The 19812-nt window shown below is 49.9% G+C and overlaps 1 protein-coding gene across 2 annotated transcripts; it reads right to left on the bottom strand.

The window, feature by feature from the left end:
* Window positions 1-510: 510 nt before the first annotated feature.
* LOC101281313 (trem-like transcript 2 protein) lies at window positions 511-10535 on the bottom strand. 2 transcript variants are annotated; one of them, XM_004267798.4, is made up of 5 exons: window positions 10221-10535; window positions 7560-7880; window positions 4584-5004; window positions 3526-3632; window positions 511-3226 (listed from the first exon to the last, which is right to left on the bottom strand). In XM_004267798.4, the coding sequence occupies exons 1-5, from the start codon at window positions 10267-10269 to the stop codon at window positions 3132-3134; spliced, it is 993 nt and encodes a 330-aa protein (XP_004267846.1). In that variant the 5' UTR covers window positions 10270-10535; the 3' UTR covers window positions 511-3131. The 2 variants fall into 2 exon arrangements, with proteins under 2 accessions (XP_004267846.1, XP_033279949.1); XM_033424058.2 differs by having other exon boundaries at window positions 4614-5004; window positions 10221-10533.
* Window positions 10536-19812: the final 9277 nt, after the last annotated feature.

Below are 19812 nucleotides of genomic sequence, written 5' to 3' on the forward strand. Positions count from 1 at the left end.
ATATGAGCTACAGAAAAACAATTGTCACAGGCCGTTTATGGTTAATAGAGAAACAACAAAGAAAAGAATCAACCCTGTAAACAAGCAGAGGGGCAGATTGGGCTTGTGGGTAGCAGACTCCGAGGCAGCGATTAGTACCAGGAAGTTTAAAGTGCTCGGGGACCAGGCTGGGGAAGAGAAGGGCAGGGGAAGCAGGACAGGCAGGAGAAGTCAGGCTGCCCTTGGGCCACAGGAAGCTCAGGTCACTTTGGGAGCCATTCTGGAGATGGGATACTCTTCAGAACTTGCCAAGGTGGCAGGGGGTGCCGGGGCTTCAGACCCCCTGCGTCAATCAGTGGGGGTCGGGGGGCTGCCCTGGGAAGGGTCTGCCCCAGGCGTGAGCCTGCCTTCCGCCTTCACTACTCCCAGCACAGGGGCAAGAAGCCCATCAGCCCGAAGGAGGAGCCAGGCTGCACAGAGCGGCGTCCACCCACGCGGGGTGATGCAGAGTGAAAAGCACATTTGCAGCCATTGGGACTGTGAACCTCAGGCTTGCCTGCTGGCCTCACAGCAAGAACACATGTGTCCTGTGGGATCAGATCAGGGCTCACAGAGTGAACATCCCATGGGTGCTGGGCTTCCTGTATTTGTTCCTTCCCTTGGCCACAACAGGAAGCCCTTCGCAGGTATGTCCCGTAGTCTCAGTCCATTGCTCAGGAAGACTCCTCGTCTCGTCCACCAAAGGCAATAGCAGCTCTGGCCTGACACCCGCCCCTGCCCTGCACCTGCCCGCCCTGGATCTGCTGGGGGTCTGGATACCCCTGGAGCTCCGGGGAGAAGGGCAAACAGAAGGAGCATGTAAGGGGCCAGGGTTTGAGTAAAATGTCCTGGAGCCTGGAGGTCCAAAGAGGCCACCCTGGCCCATAAGAGCTAGGAAGCTGGGTACGGAGTCTGCACCTCCTTCTCAGCACCCTGTGTCCTTCCTTACCATGGATTCACCTGGGAGCAGGCTTCACGGGTGGGAGGTGTGCCCGGTTCCAGGAGCCCCTCATCCTGGGCAGATAAGGATAGTCGGTCCACCTAACAGCTACCCAGCATGACATCAGGTAACAGAGGCCTCTGCCTGGGCCCAGACCATGTCCCCCTACACCCTCCCTAGCCCCTTCCCGTCAAGTACAAAACAGAGAAATAGGATCCGATGGTTTTAAAAGTAGAATGTGACAAGCATCAGACCTGGAAAAGAACTGGAGGACCAAGCAGCATGAGGCTTTTACTCAGTGTATGAGGTTCGTGTTAATTCATTTTATCCTGAAAACAGTCTTGAGAGGTAGGAATTAGTGTCCCCTTTCACAAGAGAGGAAAAATGAGGCCCAATACGGTTAGTGACTTGCACAGGGTCCCACAGTGACAGGTGGCATCCCTGGGTCCCGGTCCTGAGCCTCTGCACCCACCAACATCCCGCTCTCAGCCGGCGCAGGGCTGTCAGCGTGTGGTTTTAGGGTGGAGAATCAACACCGTCCTAGTTACACACCAGGATCAGGAGGACGGCTATCACCGTGTGTGTGTGTGTGTGTGTGTGTGTGTGTGTGTGTGTGTGTGTGTGTCTGTGTGTGTGTGTGTGTGTGTGTGTGTGTGTGTCTGTGTGTGTGTGTCTGTGTGTGTGTCTCTCTCCTGGCACCAGGTCTGTCAGTTCCTCAGTCTGAGTCTCCCCTCTAGTGCCTTCTCCTGGACATAGGAAAGAGGGGCTGCCTCCCTGCTGTCCCCCAGGATTGCCCCCTGCCCCTTCCTCCCTCCCCACTTCCATCCTGGAGTGGCACCTGCAGGCTGGCTGCCCACCAAGGCCCCAGCTGTGTCACTCCCCTGACTATGACATTTGATCTCCCACCTGGGAGGGCTGTGTCCCAAGGCCGAGGGTGGACAGGCCACATCTCCCCGCAGTCTCTCATTCCAGTGGCTCCAGGCTGGGGGATACCCCTCCCTAGGGGAGGAACGCAGTCCATATTCTTCAGCCTTCGCCGCAGAAGAAGCCAACTCTGAGGCACGAGCCAGTGAGGCAGGGGCAGACGCCCCCGGCCATTGGGCCCCTGGCCCAGGCTCCTTAGCTCCATCCTCCCTGCCCCTCCCAGCCCAGGCAGTCCTCCAGGCTCTGGTCAGCTCTGAGTTATCTTTGCTGTGTCACCAGTGGGTCCTCTCTTCTCAGGAGACAATGAGTCCCCAGAGGGAAGGTGACCCCCCCTTCTCTGAGCCATGGCCTCCCCTCCAGTGGACTCTCAAGGGCCCCCTGTTCTCTTCAGGAGCCCAGACCCGGAGCCTGGGTGTGGGAACTGGGGGAGAGAGCCCTGATCAGCCTCTGCATGCAAGTCGAGGGACAGGCTGGTCCTGCGGGTGAGGGGTTCTCAGCTGCGCGGTCACAGCTTTCCCTGGAGGGGCCGGCCAGCAGGCAGCAGCAGCGGGAGTGGGGGCTCTGCTGGCTCCCAGGACTCGATGGACAAGCAGCCACAGTCAGATCAGGGCCCATCCAGAGGCCCCGTAGAGGACACTTGGCCCAGGGGGTGGGGGGCTTGGACAGCTCTGGGATCCCCAACACCTTTGGTGACCCCCAACTCTTAGTCACTGTTCCTTCTTCTCTTCCAGGGTGGGACCCTTGGGACACGGGCTGTTTCTGGACTCTTTCTTCCCCCAAGGGCATAGGGACGCTTGAAAAGAGCAGAGGGAAACTGAGGACAGAGCCCCGGGTGGGGAGAGGGCAGCCCTAGCTGTCCACCCCTCCCCCCATCAGCTAGATAGTAAGAGGTTCCAAGGCCGATGGGAGCTGAGGTCTCTGTCTGCAAACAGCACACCTGGGGCTTCTCTGCCATCCAGCCAGGGCCCAGGAGTCTGTGGCTCTCAGCAGAATCACCTCAGTGGCTCCCCCCCTACCCCCAGGGACTTCCCACCTGGTGCCCCCTGCTCTGCCCCCTGTCCCCCGCCAGGTTCCGGGCAGCCCAGGGGAACTGAGAGGATGCAGTGCAGCCTCCGGTTCTGGGAAGGCCTGAGTCCAGCATTGCACAGTCCTCATCCCCAGCCTGGCTCCAATCCAGACAGGTCCCCATCTTCACTCCTCCTCTGGTCTCCCGGGACCCCTCTGGGAGAAGCTCCCCCCCATCATACAGTTAAGTGGCTTCAGACCAAGCAGGCTTCCACGGAGGCTCTGGTCTTGTGGATGGGTCCCTCCAGGATCTGGCAGGATCACGGCACATGCTGTAGCCTGCGAGGATGGGGACAGAGATGAAGAGGGCGGTCCTCCTGCCCACCACCCACAGCTCCTGGGCCAGCCCAGCCCCTCTGCCTCTGCCCTCCGCTTGCTGTTGGCTCAGCCCCAGAAGGCTACGCTGAGCTGTCGCCGCCTGCCCACCCACCTCCCTCACCTGGGTGCTGTATGGTCCTCCTGACTGGACACAGGTGAGGACACACCGTCTGGGGACCGAGGGAGTCGGGCACTTTGGAAAGGGTGTCAAACCCCCAGCGTTCTGTCCTCGGGGGGCCAGGAGGGTGGGCTCTACTCACTTCCCATGTGTCTCTTCTTCCAGAACCCATAGACCACGATCAGCATCACAGGCACTGGGAGCAAGGCCAGCACCGCCACGAGCACAGCAGGATAGAAGTCCTGGTGCCTGCGGAGACAGGACAGAGTGCGGAGGAGGTGAGTACCAGGGTGCCCCACCCTGGCCCACGTCTTTCTGCACACCACGGGAGAGGAGTGGGACCAGGGGAAACCTGCCAGTCCCTGCGGGGAGTGATGGCCTCTCTTCCTGGAGGACCCAGCTGTGGGAGAAGGAAGTGAGGTGCTCAGAGGTCAGGGGATGAAGCCCCCTGCCCCCAGCGAAGGGAAGCGTCTCTCCACTTTAGTGCCTCTCCTCCATTATTCCCCCAAATCTGCTGAGGACAAGGCTCTAAGAGACCCGCATTTGTGACAGGAGAGACCAACGTTCGTACTGTCCTCGTGGTGACTGAGGATGGTACTTGCCACCTTTGTCCTCTGGAACAGATGCTGTGGGCGCCCTGCCTATATTCCAATAACCAACAGAGTGGGTGTATAAATACCCCAGCTCCCTTGCCCTCCAGGTGGCTGCTAGACACTGGACCCTAGAGTCTCCCCAATGGGATTGAGCTCTTGCTGCCCACAGTGATAACCAGCCTCAGTAAGTTCTCTGTCTGCTGCCTTCCCTTCCCTGTCTCACTTCCCCATGCTCTTTCCAGTGTTCCAAATACAATGTGAATCCTGGTCTCAGAGTCCACTCCTCAGGGAACCCAAATTAAAGTGTCCCCATTTCCCACTTCCTACTGCCCAGGCTGCTCCCCTTGTCTGGTCCCTACCCGCTCCTCTTCATCCATAGACTCCTTTGCTGACCCAGCCCCTGCCCTCCTTTCCCACTGCCATCATTTCTGTCCCATGTCCATCCCAGCTTCCCTCTCCCACCTCCCATTCAGCAACAGGCCAAACTGAGTTCCCGGTGGGTGAAAGGGGCTGGTCTGCTGCAACATTTCACCTTGGGGTCTGTTCAGGCACCCAGAACTGTTGCCATGTCTGGGAAAATGGCGTTCAACCCAGGCCCCCCGGGTACCTGCTGGGGGATAATAGGTTGAGGAGAGACCTGCCAGTGGGGCACATTCCCGTGGTGGGCGATCCCATGGTGCACAGGTGCCCAGCCTTAGTGGGGGTGGAGGCTGGACCAGCAGCGGAGGCTCCGGCATTGCTGGGAGACGCAGTCACTGTCTGGGACCCCATGGTCCTACTGGGCCCCGTGGTGGAGGGGCTGGTGCCAGTGAAGCCGTAGCCCGTCACAGAGGTCAGTCTGATGCTCCCTGAGGCAGGGAAGGGCAAGAGTCTAGCCAAGGTGAGAAGTCCAGGTGTGAACACCGTCGTGCTGGTGGTGAAAGGGGCATCAGGGCCTGAGGTGAGGGCTGGGCCTGCTGTGACGACAGTTCCACTCTGGAGGATGGTGGGCAGCTTCGTAAGAGGAGTGTTTCTCTTGGTTGTGGAGGCTGAGGGACCAGAGAGGGAGGAAGGTGAGACTGAGTCGGGGGCCTTGGTGCTGGAAGCAGCTCCCGGCAGCCCACACACTTGTCTGGGTCGGACCTGTCCTTGTCTTTTGCTCCTTGACCTTGGACCTAGGATTCTGCTCTGCTGAGGGACCAGGTGCGTGCTTGTTCAGAGGGTGAGGTCAGGGAGGAGGAAGTAGGCACAGGAAAGAAGGAAGAGCCTTTCACAAAATTTTTAGTGTCCCCTGTCAGGCCACCTGGGCCAAGAGGACACTTCCCTCCCCACCCCCATCTCTCTTGTCACTTCCTGGACCTTCCTCATTCCTGTAAGTCAGAGATTTCTCTGCTCTGATGTTGAACATGAACTTTCCCAGTTGCTCCATGATTGGTGACTGGGATCCAGAGATGAAGACAAGGAAGCATCAAAGGCCCAGACCCCAAAGAGCGCCATGAGCAGCGGGGCCAGGTGCCTTCCTTGGGGGCTTATTAAGAGACACAGGAACTGGTCCTGCCACCTTCATGCATCAGTTCAGGCCTTTATCATCCCATTTTCTAGAAGAAGTTTGGACTTTGGATGGTGGAAGAGGAGGGAGTGGTAGGACCTGTGAGGGCTCAGTCTAGAAGGCAGTGTTGACTCTTTCTCATCAGGGAACAGGAAAATAAAGAGAGAGGGGTGGTGAGGGGGAGAGGGATGGTGAGGGGGAGAGGGCTGCTGCTGGCTGCTGCTGCATCCCACTACTATGCGTGCAAGGATGCACTCCTGAGAGCCAGATGGTCACCGTGGAAGGCGCCCATTTTTCTGGGCGAGGGAACCAGAACAAGTGGCATTGGTGAGGGTGGGGATGGGGGAAGGGGCTGATCTGGAGCCAGATCTCCCACATCTTCCTACTCAGCAGTGTGAAGAGACCCCCAAAGGACCTTTCAAAGAACTCATACACAGGTGCCTTGGGAGAGCCGGCATTTGGCCACAGAGGATCTAAGGGTGGGCAGAAAAGGAGTGACATCCAACGGAGAGAGACCTCCTACAAGGGTCAGTGAAGTCACACAACCGTTTCCCTCTCCTTCATCCCTGCCTCAATATACCAAGGGGTTGGGAGGGGCAGGGCCAGGAGGAGGTGATGGAGAGGGGTACCCCTTCCCTACCTCCTGAGATCAAGGAGGGGGGAGCTGGACAGCAGCAGGCCCCCTTCTCCACTTCAAGTGCCTGGGGCCATAAACCTGGTTTTCAAGGGGGACTGGAAGAGCATATATTGCTAGAAGATTCGCCTTTTTAATTGCCTGTGCATTTTTTATTTCCTAATAATTGAAAAGGTCTGCAAAGTTGGAATCTCCCCAAACTGTGGTTAAGCGGTGGAAAGTGAGATCTGACATAGTACAACAGAGGGATACACTAAGGGAAAAATAAAGCCATTTCATGTTTGTATCCCTGCAAATTAAGACTTCAATAAATTGGTTTCGACTACTTCCCTAGGGCTAAATCAGAACCCGGAGAGGGAAGGAATGAGATTTGCTCCATATCTTAGAGACAGCAGTTATCCTAGCTCAGACCCAACAGAAGAAGGGGATGCAGTTGGGTTAGGGGAACAGGGAAGGGTGGATAATAAGTTTCACAGTCACTGGCTGCTCTTTGTCTGGCTCCTCACCCTTTCCCATCTTATAAATGTGGAAGGAGCACAGGGCTACATTCTTGGCCCTCCTCTCTTTTTCTACACTCAAGGGAGAGTTTTGATAACCTTAAAGACAAGGCACCATATCACCTCCTCTAAACTCTCCCATAGCTTCCTGTTCTACCTAGGATAAAACTCAAACCCCAAATCAGGGACTGTAGGGCTGCTGTTTGCCTGTCCAGCCTCATCTTCTATCACTCTGCCCCACACTCAATATGGACCAGCTTCTTCTCACCTCAGGGACTTTGCACATGCAGTTCTGCCCGCCTGGAAAGCCCTTTGAATCACCCACTTTCAACAGGGCTAGAAAGCTCTCATCACACGCAGGCTCTGCTTGATGTCATCTGCTCAGGGAGGTCTTCTCTGATTCCCCACTAATTCAGTAGCTCCCCCCACCACTGAACTTTCTGGTTCATCACATCGTTTTATTTTCTTAAGAACATTTATTGTTATCTGCAACTGTTTATCTGACAATGTGCTATTGCCTGTCACCTCCCATAGGGTAGGAATGGGTCCGGTTTTGCTCACCACTGTATCCTCAGAGCCTAGAATAGTGCCTGGCACAGAATCAGGGCTCAGTGAATATATATGGAACAGATGATTGAATAAAACAAGCACAGAGAGTCCTGAGTTCTAATCTCATCTCGTCCACTTGCTAGTTCTGTGACCCTGGACAAAGTCAGAGCCGCAAGGACTTTTTAGATCTCATTTCCTTCATCTGTAAAAGGGCGACAAGCATGCCCATGAAGCTGTCTGTAAAGGAACTGTTAAAACCCCGCTGTACATCATGCCTATTGATGGGTTATTATTATTGTTATATTTGATGCCAGTGGAGTACAGGGCGGGGAGGACACCCCCCCAGCATCCCAGTGCCCCAGCAGGCCTGCTCACCTGGAGACACTTCCAGCAGGAAGCCCATCAGAGGGTAGAGGACGCCAGAGCTGTTGCGCATGCACCAGTACCGGCCCGAGTCCTGGCGCCTCAGGGCCGCCATGGTGATACTGACCACCTTGGCCTGGGTATCGTCCTGCAGCAAATAGCGCGGCCCCTGCACCCCAACACGGGTGAACACAGTCTCGCACTTCTTCCTCCTGATTTTGCACCAAACCTTACCCTCTGTGTGGTTTTTGCGGCTCTTGTAGGAGCACTGCACAGACAGAGTCTCCCCTTCAAAGTGCCGCACTTTGGAGTACACGCTCTCGACAGGGGCACCTGGGGAGACACGACTTGTTGAGAAAGGAGGAAGGAAGCATCTTGAAACTCAAAGCTCATGGTGAAGGGAGACGAGGTAGATATTGCTCTGCTGTCATGGAACTCAAGAGTGTGAAGAAGAAATACAGCCCAACTCCAATGGAGGGGGACACAGGCTCCTCCCCCAGGGAGCTCTTGGTCTGTTGGAGGAGACACTAGCCCTGCCCTGTAGTTCCCAGACTGATGGGGGAGACAGTAGTCCTGTGCCCTTGGGGAATCCTAAAATGATGAGGAAGATACAGGGCTAGCGCTACGGGGACGCCCAGTCTGATGGTGGAGACACAGGCCTAGCCCACAGGGAGCCCCTAGTCTAATGAAGGAAACTCAGTCCTTACACTCAGGGAACTTCAGCAGACGCAGCCGTTTTCTTTGCGGCATTTTCTAGTCTGATGGGAGAGTAATAAGCCCTGTCTTCAGGGTCTTGTGGGAAAGAGTCAGGTCCTGCCCTCAATAAGACAGAGACACAGACACAAACGCAAGTCATCATTCAGAAATTCCAGAGCACAACGAACTTAGGTAGATAAGAAAATTCAATCTTTGAAAATATTAAGAGTAGTTATTTGTTTCAAAAACAGGTTTACTCTAGTCACCTTTTAAATAGCAAGTTGTCTGAGTTCATTCTAGGTGATGTTTAATTTTAAAATATTCTATGGGCTTCCCTAGTGGCGCAGTGGTTGAGAGTCCACCTGCCGATGCAGGGGACACGGGTTCGTGCCCTGGTCCGGGAAGATCCCACATGTCGCGGAGCGGCTGGGCCCGTGAGCCATGGCCGCTGAACCTGCGTGTCTGGAGCTTGTGCTCCGCAACGGGAGAGGCCACAACAGTGAGAGGCCCGCGTACCACAAAAAAAAGAAAAAATAAAATAAAATATTCTAGTTACCTAAAACCCATAGATCCGATATGCCCAGACATTTATATACACTCCCAATGGAGTGTAAACCAAAGAATTCTACAGTTATTCACTGTTCATATGTTGCCTTCTATGCCTAGGAAGAAGATGTGGTCAGTGAGCTTCATAACCCGTGGTCTGATGGGGAGGGGGTAAAACTAAAGCTGGGGTGGTGAATCAGGGGACAGGGAGAGAGAGAAAGCTGCAGTGAGGGGCCTTCAGCCCTCCACCCACCCTCAGCTTGGCACTTCCTCCTCTAACACCCTCCGAGCCTTCTGCAAACACGCACACAGTTCTCCCCAGTAGGACAGAGTGGACAGCATTTTGGAGTCTAAATAAACATAGGTTAAAACTCGGGTTCTACCACTGACTAACCATGTGAGCAGATCACTTAACATCTCTGTTTCTTATCTGTCTCTGGCTGGCTCTGAGAACTGTGCCCCAGGACAGTGCCTTGAATGTAGTCCATGCTCAGTGCACGTCTCCTTCTCCCAAATGCAGGTTGCTCCAGACTTTCCCAATGGAACCCAGAGCTGTGACAGCCAAGGGCCCAGCACCCCAGACATCCACCTTAGCTTCCAACCCAGCTGCCGCTAGAGTTGAGGCTTGGAGTAAGGTAACGCCCTCTCTCGTATCACTTTGTCCCATGCAAGTTAAACAGAATGATCCAACTCAATTATTTGGCAGGTGGCAGGTTTGGGGGACCCCAGGGGACACTCTTCTGCCCTGGAAAAGCGGGTCTCTCTGGGAGAGGCGTACAGATAGGGTGACCTTGGAATGTGTCTCCAGGGCACTGTGTTTACATGTGCCCACCTTCCACCCCTCACACAGGAGGTGCCCAGAACTGAACAGGAAATGGTAACTTGGTTGTCATGGCAGCAAGCAAGGCAGGATTGGGTGAGGCCCCCTCAAGGAGCATTTAGTAGATGTGGGGTGGGAGAGATTGCTTCAGGGATTGCTTCCCTACCCCCACCCCAGGACAGGGGGTAAGGACAGAGGGCGTGGCATCAACGTTCCAAGAAAAAGCAAATTCAAAGCGCACACACGTAAGGTAATGATTCCCATAGGCACCAAACAGGGCTCTCCCGACAGAGGCCAAGGGATGAGGGCTTGTTGTGTGTGAGGAAGTGGGGTGGCCCTGGTCAGAGGTCCTGAGGAAGACAGGCAGATAAAGGGGCCCATGCAGAGAGGGTCCAGAGCTTTATCTTAGTTTGTGAGGCCTGGGTTAGCTTTGCCCGGGGCCAGATACTAGGAGGGCACCTTCTCACCGGTCTCTGCTGGGGAGCTACGAGGTCAGCCAGACCGTCTCCTCCTCCTCCAACCCCACAAGATCACTGAGCAAAGGAAAAGCAGGAAGGGGGTCCAGGAGCAGACCATTCCCTCCCCCGTAAGCCACCCGCCCACCCTCTCACCTGCGACAGGGCCCTGGAGCCACAGCAGCAGCAGCAAGGCGGGAGCCATGGCTCCGAGCAGTGGGGACGGGCACAAGTCCAGCAGGGGGCAGGGATCCGAGGTCAGGGCCCCAGGCCTATGCTGGACGTACCACTTGGGGCTGCCAGGGAAGACCTGGGGTTCTAAATATGAAGTTGCCCATTTAGGGAAGTGAGGAAGTTGTGGGACCCACTGTGACCGGCAGACCGCAGGGGCCCTCAGGGCCTGCGAGAGGGCGGTGCTGGTGCAGTTTCCACCCCCTCTTACTCAAAACTTCAGGCAGGTGTGGCTGCTCCACCCGGCCGGGGCCTCCCAGTCCAGGGAGGGCTCTCGGGGTCAGAAGACTGCTCACCCTTTTTGGATTCCCTCCTGGAATCTGGTCCATTAGGAATGCCGTCCTTTGAAGCCAGTTATTCATCTAGGGGGCTAGTGTGAGGTTTCTAGAACCTCAGGCACAGACGTCCCTGGAATTCTCTGTGCTCAGAGACCCAGAGATATAGGCTATGGGGCTTGGGTGGGGCCTCTCAGACCCAACGTTTTTCACGAACCCACATTCACGGGGAGCTTCTTGTAAACGCCCATTTGCTTATTCATGCACTCATTCGTGCATATGTGTGTTCGTTCTGGCACTCTGCCTCTCTCTCTCCCAGGCTCCTGGCTGGTCAGAACAGTCACTCATGCTCACACTTGCAAATAACCCCTTACATGCTCAAATGCAACCTTATTTTTGTCATGGTTAGAGTGACAGGAGAAAAGAAGATGCGAGTTGTAAGACTCGGAGCATAAAGTTTGGGTTCAGGGAGGAGCCTCTGTGCTCTCACGTATGCCTGCGCACGCACACACGCACACACATACACACACTCTCATACTCACACACATACACTCACACACTCTCTCATACACACACACACACACACACACACACACACACACACACACACACACACTCATGCACTGTCTCATACTTACACAAGCGGCAGCTGCCTCTCCTTTTCAATGCTCACATCTCCTTACCTTTATCCCTCTCTCTGCCTCTCCTACCAACACCTCTAATCACCCATCAGCTCTGTCCAGACTCCGGCTCCCTGCTGCAGCCTTCCTAAAGCAGCCCCAATGTTCCCCTCCCCCACCTCTTCTCCAGAAACCACGCCCCCTGCCCCTTCTTCCCCTGCTCCAGCCCCCAGCCAGCACACAGGCATGCGCACTCAACTTCCTCTCAACCAACCCTATCTCTCCTATACAGCCGCCCAACTCCAGCTAAAATGACCCAGCATTTGGCCCAAGACCCCACCCTTCACTCAGTCCCCAGGGCTGAGAATCAGAAGGATAGACTTCTGACATCCAGGAGTTGTGTTGTAGGCTCCTATGCGCGTGGGGACCCAGGTGGACCCTCATGACTATGTGCCCTCCCCCTACTCACCTATGCTGACTTTCTTCTCCTTAGATAGGACTCAGAGTAAAACGTCCTCAAGTTTGCATGGCCACAGTCTTAAACTGAGCTTGAACCCCCAATTCCCAAAGCAAGGAAGTTTTATCTTTGCTGATCCCAAATTTTAGTCTCAACATTCATTCATTCGCTCATCAGTTTGTTTGTTCTTACAGCCTTATGTGCTATGCCTGGTGCTGGGCACCAGCATATAGAAATGAGATACAGTTGTCACTTCAGACCTCTCAGCCCCCATAAGACATAGTATGCTTTCCTTATTCACCCTTCCTTTTTCATATTCTCCCCCAGTTTGACACTGCTCCTCAGACCCCTGAGTTCAGAGGCTGTCTCTCCTCCCAACACACGTGGTATCTTCCTTCCTTTCTTTCCTCCATCAGAACAGTAAATGGCTTCAGGACTCAGGGAAAATCTCATTTATCTCTTGTGGAGACTTCATGTGCTTGGAATAAATGCTTCTATTAAATCCCTGCTGTGTCCCTAGCCCTGAGTGAGGCCTTGTGAAAAGTGCAATCACTGATAGTTGTGCTGACAAGGATATAAAAACCCAAATGCTCTCATTCCATTGACAGACAGGTATAAACTGGATCCAATGTTTCTGAGGGAAATTTGGAAGGATTTATCAAAATCTCTAAAAATGTGTATACGTTAATTAGGCTTTTATGTACAAAATAATTTAACATAGCAGGATATTTTTGTGTCTTTCTATTTTGGATTTTAAAAAATTAAGTTCTAATTTACATAGAGTAAAATTCACCCTTTTCAGTAGAAAGTTCTGGGAGTTTGAGAAACCCATGGGAACTTGTAACCACCACCATAATCAAGATATAGAAGTGTTTCATTACCCGCCAAAGTTTCCTCGTGTCCTTTTTTAGTTCTCCCCTTGCTCCACCCTCAGTTCCTAGGAAACTGATCTGTTTTTTTTTTTCCCTCTATAGTTTTGCCCTTTCCAGAATGTTATAAAAATGGACTGGTACAGTGTGTAGCATATATTTTTTATTGAAGTATAGTTGATTTACAATGTTGTGTTAATTTCTGCTGTATAGCAAAGTGATTCAGTTATACATATATACATTTTTTATATTCTTTTCCATTATGGTTTATCACAGGATATTAAATATAGTTCCCTGTGCTATACAGTAAGACCTTGTTGTTTATCCATTCTATATATAATAGCTTACATCTGCTAATCCCCAACTCCCAATCCATCCCTCCCCCAACCCCCTCTCCCTTGGCAACCACAAGTCTGTTCTCTGTCTGTGAGTCTGTTTCTGTTTGGTTGATAAGTTCATTTGTGTCATATTTTAGATTCCACATATAAGGGATATATGGTATTTGTCTTTCTGACTTACTTCACTTAGTATGATAATCTCTAGTTCCATCCATGTTGCTACAAATGGCATTATTTCATTCTTTTTTATGGCTGAGTAATATTCTATTGTATATATGTACCACACCTTCTTTATCCTTTCATCTGTCAATGGACATTTAGGTTGTTTCCATGTCCTGGCTATTGTAAATAGTGCTACTATGAACATAGGGGTGCATGTATCTTTTTGAATTATAGTTTTGTCCGGATATATGCCCAGGAGTGGGATTGCTGGATCATGTAGCAACTCTAGTTTTCTGAGGACCCTCCATACTGTTTTCCATAATGGCTGCACCAACTTACATTCCCACCAACAGTGTAGGAGGGTTCCCTTTTCTCCAGCCAAGCATATTAAGTTGGCTTCTTTCACTTAGTATGAGGCATTTGAGATGTTGTGTGTTGAATATATCAGTACTTTGTTTCTTTTTACTTCAAAGCAGGACCCCATTGTATGGATGTATCACAATTGTTTATACATATCCCTCCCAGGTCAGGGACAATCAGATTTGGTTTCCAGTTTGGGGTTATTCCAAATAAGTTAGAAAGAGAAAAATAAATATCATATATTAACGCATATATGTGGAATCTAGAAAAATGGTACAGATGAACTGGTTTGCAAGGCAGAAGTAGAGACACAGATGTAGAGAACAAACATATGGACACCAAGTGGGGGAAGCAGGGGGGTGGGGGGGGATGGATTTGGAGACTGGGATTGACACTAACATGTATAAAATAGATAACTAATAAGAACCTGCTGTGTAATAAATAAATAAATAAATAATTTTTTTTAACTACTACAAATATTTATACACAGGTTTTTGTGTGAACATAGGTTTACATTTCACTTGGGTAAATACCTACAGTGAAATTGCTGCGTTGTATGGTAAGATTATGTTTAATTTTAAAGAAACTGACTAATTGTTTTTCAAAGTGGCTGCACCGTTTTGCATTTGCATTGATGTTCCTGTTGCTCCCTATCCTTCATAGCATTTTACTGTTGCCAGGTATTTTTTCTCCCATTCTAATAGTGTGCAGTAGTATTCATTGTGATTTTAGTTTGCATTTCTCCAATAACTAACGATACTGAGTATATTTTATTGTATCTATTTGCCATCAACATATCTTCTTTGAGATGGGTCTCTTCAGATTTTTTTCATTTTTATTTGTTTGTTTTCTTCTTAATGAGTTTGAGGGCTCTTTAGTCTAATATGTCTTTTTTAAATAAATTTATTTATTTTATTTATTTATTTATTTTTGGCTGCATTGGGTCTCCGTTGCTGTGCACAGGCTTTCTCTAGTTGCGGCGCGTGGGCTTCTCATTGCGGTGGCTTCTCTTGTAGAGCACAGGCTCTAGGCGCACGGGCTTCAGCAGTTATGGCACACAGCCTCAGTAGTTGTGGCTCACAGGCTCTAGAGCGCAGGCTCAGTAGTTGTGGCACACAGGCTTAGTTGCTCCGCGGCATGTGGGATCTTATCAGACCAGAGACCGAACCCGTGTCCCCTGAATTGGCAGGCGAATTCTTAACCCCTGCACCACCAGGGGAGTCCCCACAAACATCGTATATCAGCCTTATTGAGATATAATTCACATAATATAAAATTGACCCATTTAAAGTATACACTTCAGTGTATCACAGTCCAGTTTTAGAACATTTCGTCACCACAGTCCAGTTTTAGAACATTTCGTCACCCCAAAATGAAGCCCCATGCCCATTAGCAGTCACATCCTGCATTAGTTTCCTATTACTGCAAATGTGGTGGCTTAAGACAATAGAAATGTATTCTCTCACAGTTCTGGAGGCCAGAAGTCTGAAGTCAGTATCACTGACCCAGGATCAAGGTATTGGCAAGGCTGTGATCCCTTCAGAGACTCTAGGGAAGAATCTAGCCCTTGCTTCCTCCAGCTTCCAGTGGGTGCCAACATTCTTTGGCTTGTGACTGTATCACTCCAGTCTTCAAAGCCAGCATCTTCAAATCTCTCTGTTCCATCTCCACATCACCTTCTCTTCTGTGTGTGTTCAGACCTCCCTCTGTCTCCTGTTATAAGGATACATGTGAATGCATTTAGTGCCAGCCACATAATCCAGGATAATCTCCCCACCTCAAAATCCCTAACTTACCACATCTGCAAAGCCCCTTGGTTTGCCATATGAGGTAACATTCACAGGTTCTGGGGATTAGGATGTGGATGTCCTTGGGGAGGCCACTTTCCAGCTTATCACTCTCCCTTTTCCTGCCTCTCCCCACACTGCAGCCCCAGGTGACCACTACTTTCTATCTTTATAGATTTGCCTCTTCTGGACAATTCAAGAAAACGAAATCATACAGTATTGGTGCTTTGTGATCGGCTCCTTTAGGGTAGTGTTTTTGAGATTTGGCCATGTTGTAGCAGTACTTTCTGCAACGTTATATCAGTACTTCACTCCTTTAAATAGCTGAATAATATTCCATTGTATGGATATACATTTTGTTTATCCACTCATCAGTCAATAGACATTTTATTTGTTGAAATTAACAATATGATCCTAAAATTTATACAGAGATGCAAAGGTTATGGAATAGCCAAAACAATCTTGAAAAAGAAAAACAGGTTGAAATACTTACATTATCTGATGTAAATATTTGCTACAGTATTCAAGACAGCGTGGTATTCATGTAAGGACAAATAGATCAATAGAATAAAATAGAGGATCCAGAAATAGGCCCACATATACAGTAAATCAATGTTTGCTAAAGGTAATTAAATAAGAAAAAAAGTCTTTTTAAAAAATTGATGCTTAAACAACTGGATCAAGGACAAAAGTGAACTTCAAGTCTTGCCTCATATAATATATGAAAGTTAGTTTAAAATGGACCATAAACCTAAATGTAAAGACTAAAACGATAAAGCTTCTAGAATGTCATTGTAGAGGAAAATAAGAGGCTGTTCCTCTTTTAAAAAATTTAAAAAAAGAAAAAAGCCTCACATTAGAGAGTATCTTCATGACTTTGGGCTAGTCAAATGTTTTGTAGATAGGACACAAAAAACGCTAAGCACAAAATTTCAAATTTTGATTAGCTAGACTTAATGAGAAATTAAAATTTTGCCCATCAAACACCTATTTAAGGAAACAGAAAGGCAAGCTATGGATTGGGAGAAAGAACTTGAATCCAGCATATATAAATAACTTTGCTGTATACCTGAAACTAACACAACATTGTAAATCAACTATACTTCAAAAAAAATATGCTTTTGAAGCAAAAAGCTGGGCCCTCCCTGGGGGTCCAGAGGTTAAGACTCCACGCTTCCACTGCGGGGAGTGCAGGTTCAATCCCTGGTCGGGGAGCCAAGATCTCACATGCCACGTGGCGTGACCAAAAAATTTAAAAAAAGAAAAAAGCCTCACTTGCTCCCTGTGGCCCAACTCCTCCCCATCTCCACAGCTCACACCTTCCACCCCGTCACACTCCTTCACTGTTGCTGGGGGAGCCTGAGGATGCCCAAAATGAAACCGTGGTGAAGTAAGAGGCTGTTCCTCTTTTCTTTCACTTTGTGTTCTGCCTGTGAGTGGTCAGGGGGCCCTTGGTGGCCTGAGCTGGGTCCTGAGTTCCAGGCATGGGGGAGGTCAATGATGTGTTTCCACCCTGGGAGGTTTGGGGGGGGCAAGGTTTTAATTCAAGGAACTGTAAAGATGGTTCCTAGGAAATGATTGAATAAATAAATAAATGGGGGAGAACAGACAAATCTCCCATGCAGAAGAATTCCAAATAATTTATGTAGATACTCTGCCCTCAAGGAGGGAAAGCATAACTCCCCACCCCCTAAGTGTGGGCCATCCATAGTGTCCAAAGAGGACAGCATGGAGAAGGGGGGAAGAGTAACTTTATGGTAGATGAGACTGACGGTCACCACCTCAGCCTGGTGATCAAGGTTAAGATCAAGAGTGATAATCACATTGATAGCATGAACCCTTGATCAGATGTGATGAGAACAGCATTTTACCCCTGCAGTCTTCCTCCCCCAAACCCCTAACCCCATGAGAAAAAACATCAAACAACTCTCAAATGAAAGACTTTATGAAATACCTGGCCAGTACTCCTCAAAACTGTCAAAACCATCAAACATAAGGAAATTTTAAGAAATGGTCACAGCCAAGAAGAATCTAAGGAGACTTGCAGACTCAGTGTGATGAGGTGTCCTGGGTGGGACCCTGGAACAGAAAAAAGACATTAGGTAAAAGCTAAGGAAATAATGAATGAAGTAGGAACTTTAGTCAATAATAATATATCATTATTGGTTCAGTAATTATGACACATGTACCATATTAATGTAAGATATTAGCAATAAGGGAAACTGGGTGTGGGATATATGGGAACTCTGTGTAATATCCTCATTTTTCTGAACCCTAAAACTACTCTAAAACAAAAAATTTCACTTAAAAAGGGAGAGAGACTATTTGCACAAAATATTTGTAAGTACTTGATAACTAACAAAGAAGACGTTTTTAAAAACTTAGTTTGATTAGGCTTAAAGAACACCGAGTAGGGTCATTTTAAGTGACTAGTTTACCTGAGGTGGGTTTGCTGCACTGCACACCGGTCAGGCATACATTCCAGTGGGTGTTGAATTCACTGTTTTTCCCAGTTGGTTATAACCCAGCTCTCCCTGGGTGTGTTTGGTATTCACAGTGTCCTGTTCAGGTAACGTAATTATCTCAGCTCCCTAAAATGAGCAGAAGTCTCCCTGCCCTGGTCCTGCTGCGGAGCTGGGCCTCCAGGAGCCCCAGGGAGAAGGGTGACAACAGGAGAGAGGAGTTGGGAAGCTGGAGTTTCTGAGGAAAGTAACGAAGAGACCTGGAGGCCAAGTGGTCACTAGGCAGCCCAGAGAAGAGGGGACAAATTGGGGAGGGGTCTACAGCTACTTGTCCCTGACTGTGTGTCTTGCTTACTGAGCTCACGAGAGTGCTCAGCTCCCCTACATTAACTGGACTTCACTGCTCAGTTAGAGGCCTGGGTCTGCGTTAAGACCCCATTATCTGTGCCCACCCTGTCTCTAGCCCCCAGGGTGTCCAGTCGCCTTATGGTACCACTCCATGCTGGTCGTGCCTCAGGCTGCTGGAGCTTGTCCCCTTCTCCAGCCCCTGGAATGCCTCTGAGGGCTACTCCCCAACTAGCCTCACTTGTGTTGGGCCACAAGGGGGCCCTCTTGCAAGAAGCTGGTGCAGACGACTCCAGCCTGCAGCCACCATCCGACCCTGCCCTGAGCACGTAGCGTCTGGCTGCACTCTGGCCCTGATTCTGTGCTGTGTTCTGTCACCACCCTGTTGTGGACATTCTTCCATCCTCTCTAGACAGCCTGCGAGTCCCCCGAGGGCCAAGGGGGCTTAACTTAACCGCGTGAGCCCTGCTTTGCTCAACTCTGCATCGCTGTTCACGCATGTGCCTTGATCGCGTGCAGAGGGGACCCCAGAGCGGGTCTCCAGCCTTTTTTCTTTTGGAGGCTGAGCTGAAGAGCAGGCCAGTGACTTGCCCACGTTTCTCAGACTTCACAGACAGATATCAAAGCCGAGCTGGTCACTTGGACCCTGTCCTCCAACACCCGGCCCCCCAGCGCTTTGCCCACTGCCGAGCAGCCCCCATGCACCCTGGCTTCCGGCAGTGTATCCCCCTCATCCATCCAAATGGGCCACACTTGCACTTGCTTTGTGCGAGGGCAAGAAGGCTTTGGAGGAGACTTGAGGGGAATAGGGCAAAAGGACTGAAGCACCAAAATAATATAAACCCTTTCTCCGAGAATGGAAAGTACAAAATCAGAAGTGTGATTCTCTAAGAGGAAAATCTGCTTTAGTTAAATGGAAATGCTAAAGCAAACTACCCAGGTGTGAAAGTACAGTGTGCTATAAAAAGTTTTCATCTGTATTAGTAAGACACTAAATTTATAACAAGGAACTGAAAGCTTTGTTAGCCGGCCAGTTATGTTGAAACAGAAATACAGAAAGCAGTGCTGTCTGACACAATTTCCTGCAATAATGGAGGTGTTCTGTACCTGCCCATCCAGCACAGTAGCCGCTCGCCACGTGTGGTTGTTCAGCTCTGACATGAGGCAAGTGCAACTGAGGAGCTGATTTCTTATTTTTCGTTGAATTTTAATTAACTTAAATGCAAACAGGCACATGAGGTTAATGGCTAGAGTACTAGCACAGCTCTAAATGACGGAGGTGGACTTTAACAAGACCCTGCCACCATCCTAAGGGGCAGATTTCTTTGTTGTGTCCTGTTTGTGTCAAAACTGTAAAGCTAATAGAAGATAATGTGTGAGAATATCTTCATACATTGTCTAAAAGACAATATTCAGAATATGATTGTGCTTCAGATTGGGAAGGACATCTTAAATAAGATCCCAAAGCATAAGTCATAAGGGGGAAATGGATGGATTTAATTACATTGTCCAGTGCTGGCTTCTCAAATATCCCCAGCACAACGTGTTAATAAGAGAAAGCTGAGCTTATTGGAGGCCAAGGAGAACTCAGCCTCAACAGAGCTCTGAGAGCGGCTTAGATAAGGCAAGGTCCGAATGTACTGGGAAGTTTGGTTCAAGGCAAGTCTTTCAAAGACGGGGCTGGATTAAGATTGAGGAAGGATCCCAATATAATAGCCCCAATTGGTAGAAACAGCAACCCCTACCCCAAAAGACCTGCACTTGGTTCCTAAAGTACTCATTTCTGATTTTATGAAGTTCTGAAAACTCTCAATTTACAGGATGCTAAAGTGGAACTATTTT

This window comes from Orcinus orca, chromosome 10 (assembly GCF_937001465.1).
Source record: "Orcinus orca chromosome 10, mOrcOrc1.1, whole genome shotgun sequence".
NCBI lineage: Eukaryota > Metazoa > Chordata > Mammalia > Artiodactyla > Delphinidae > Orcinus > Orcinus orca.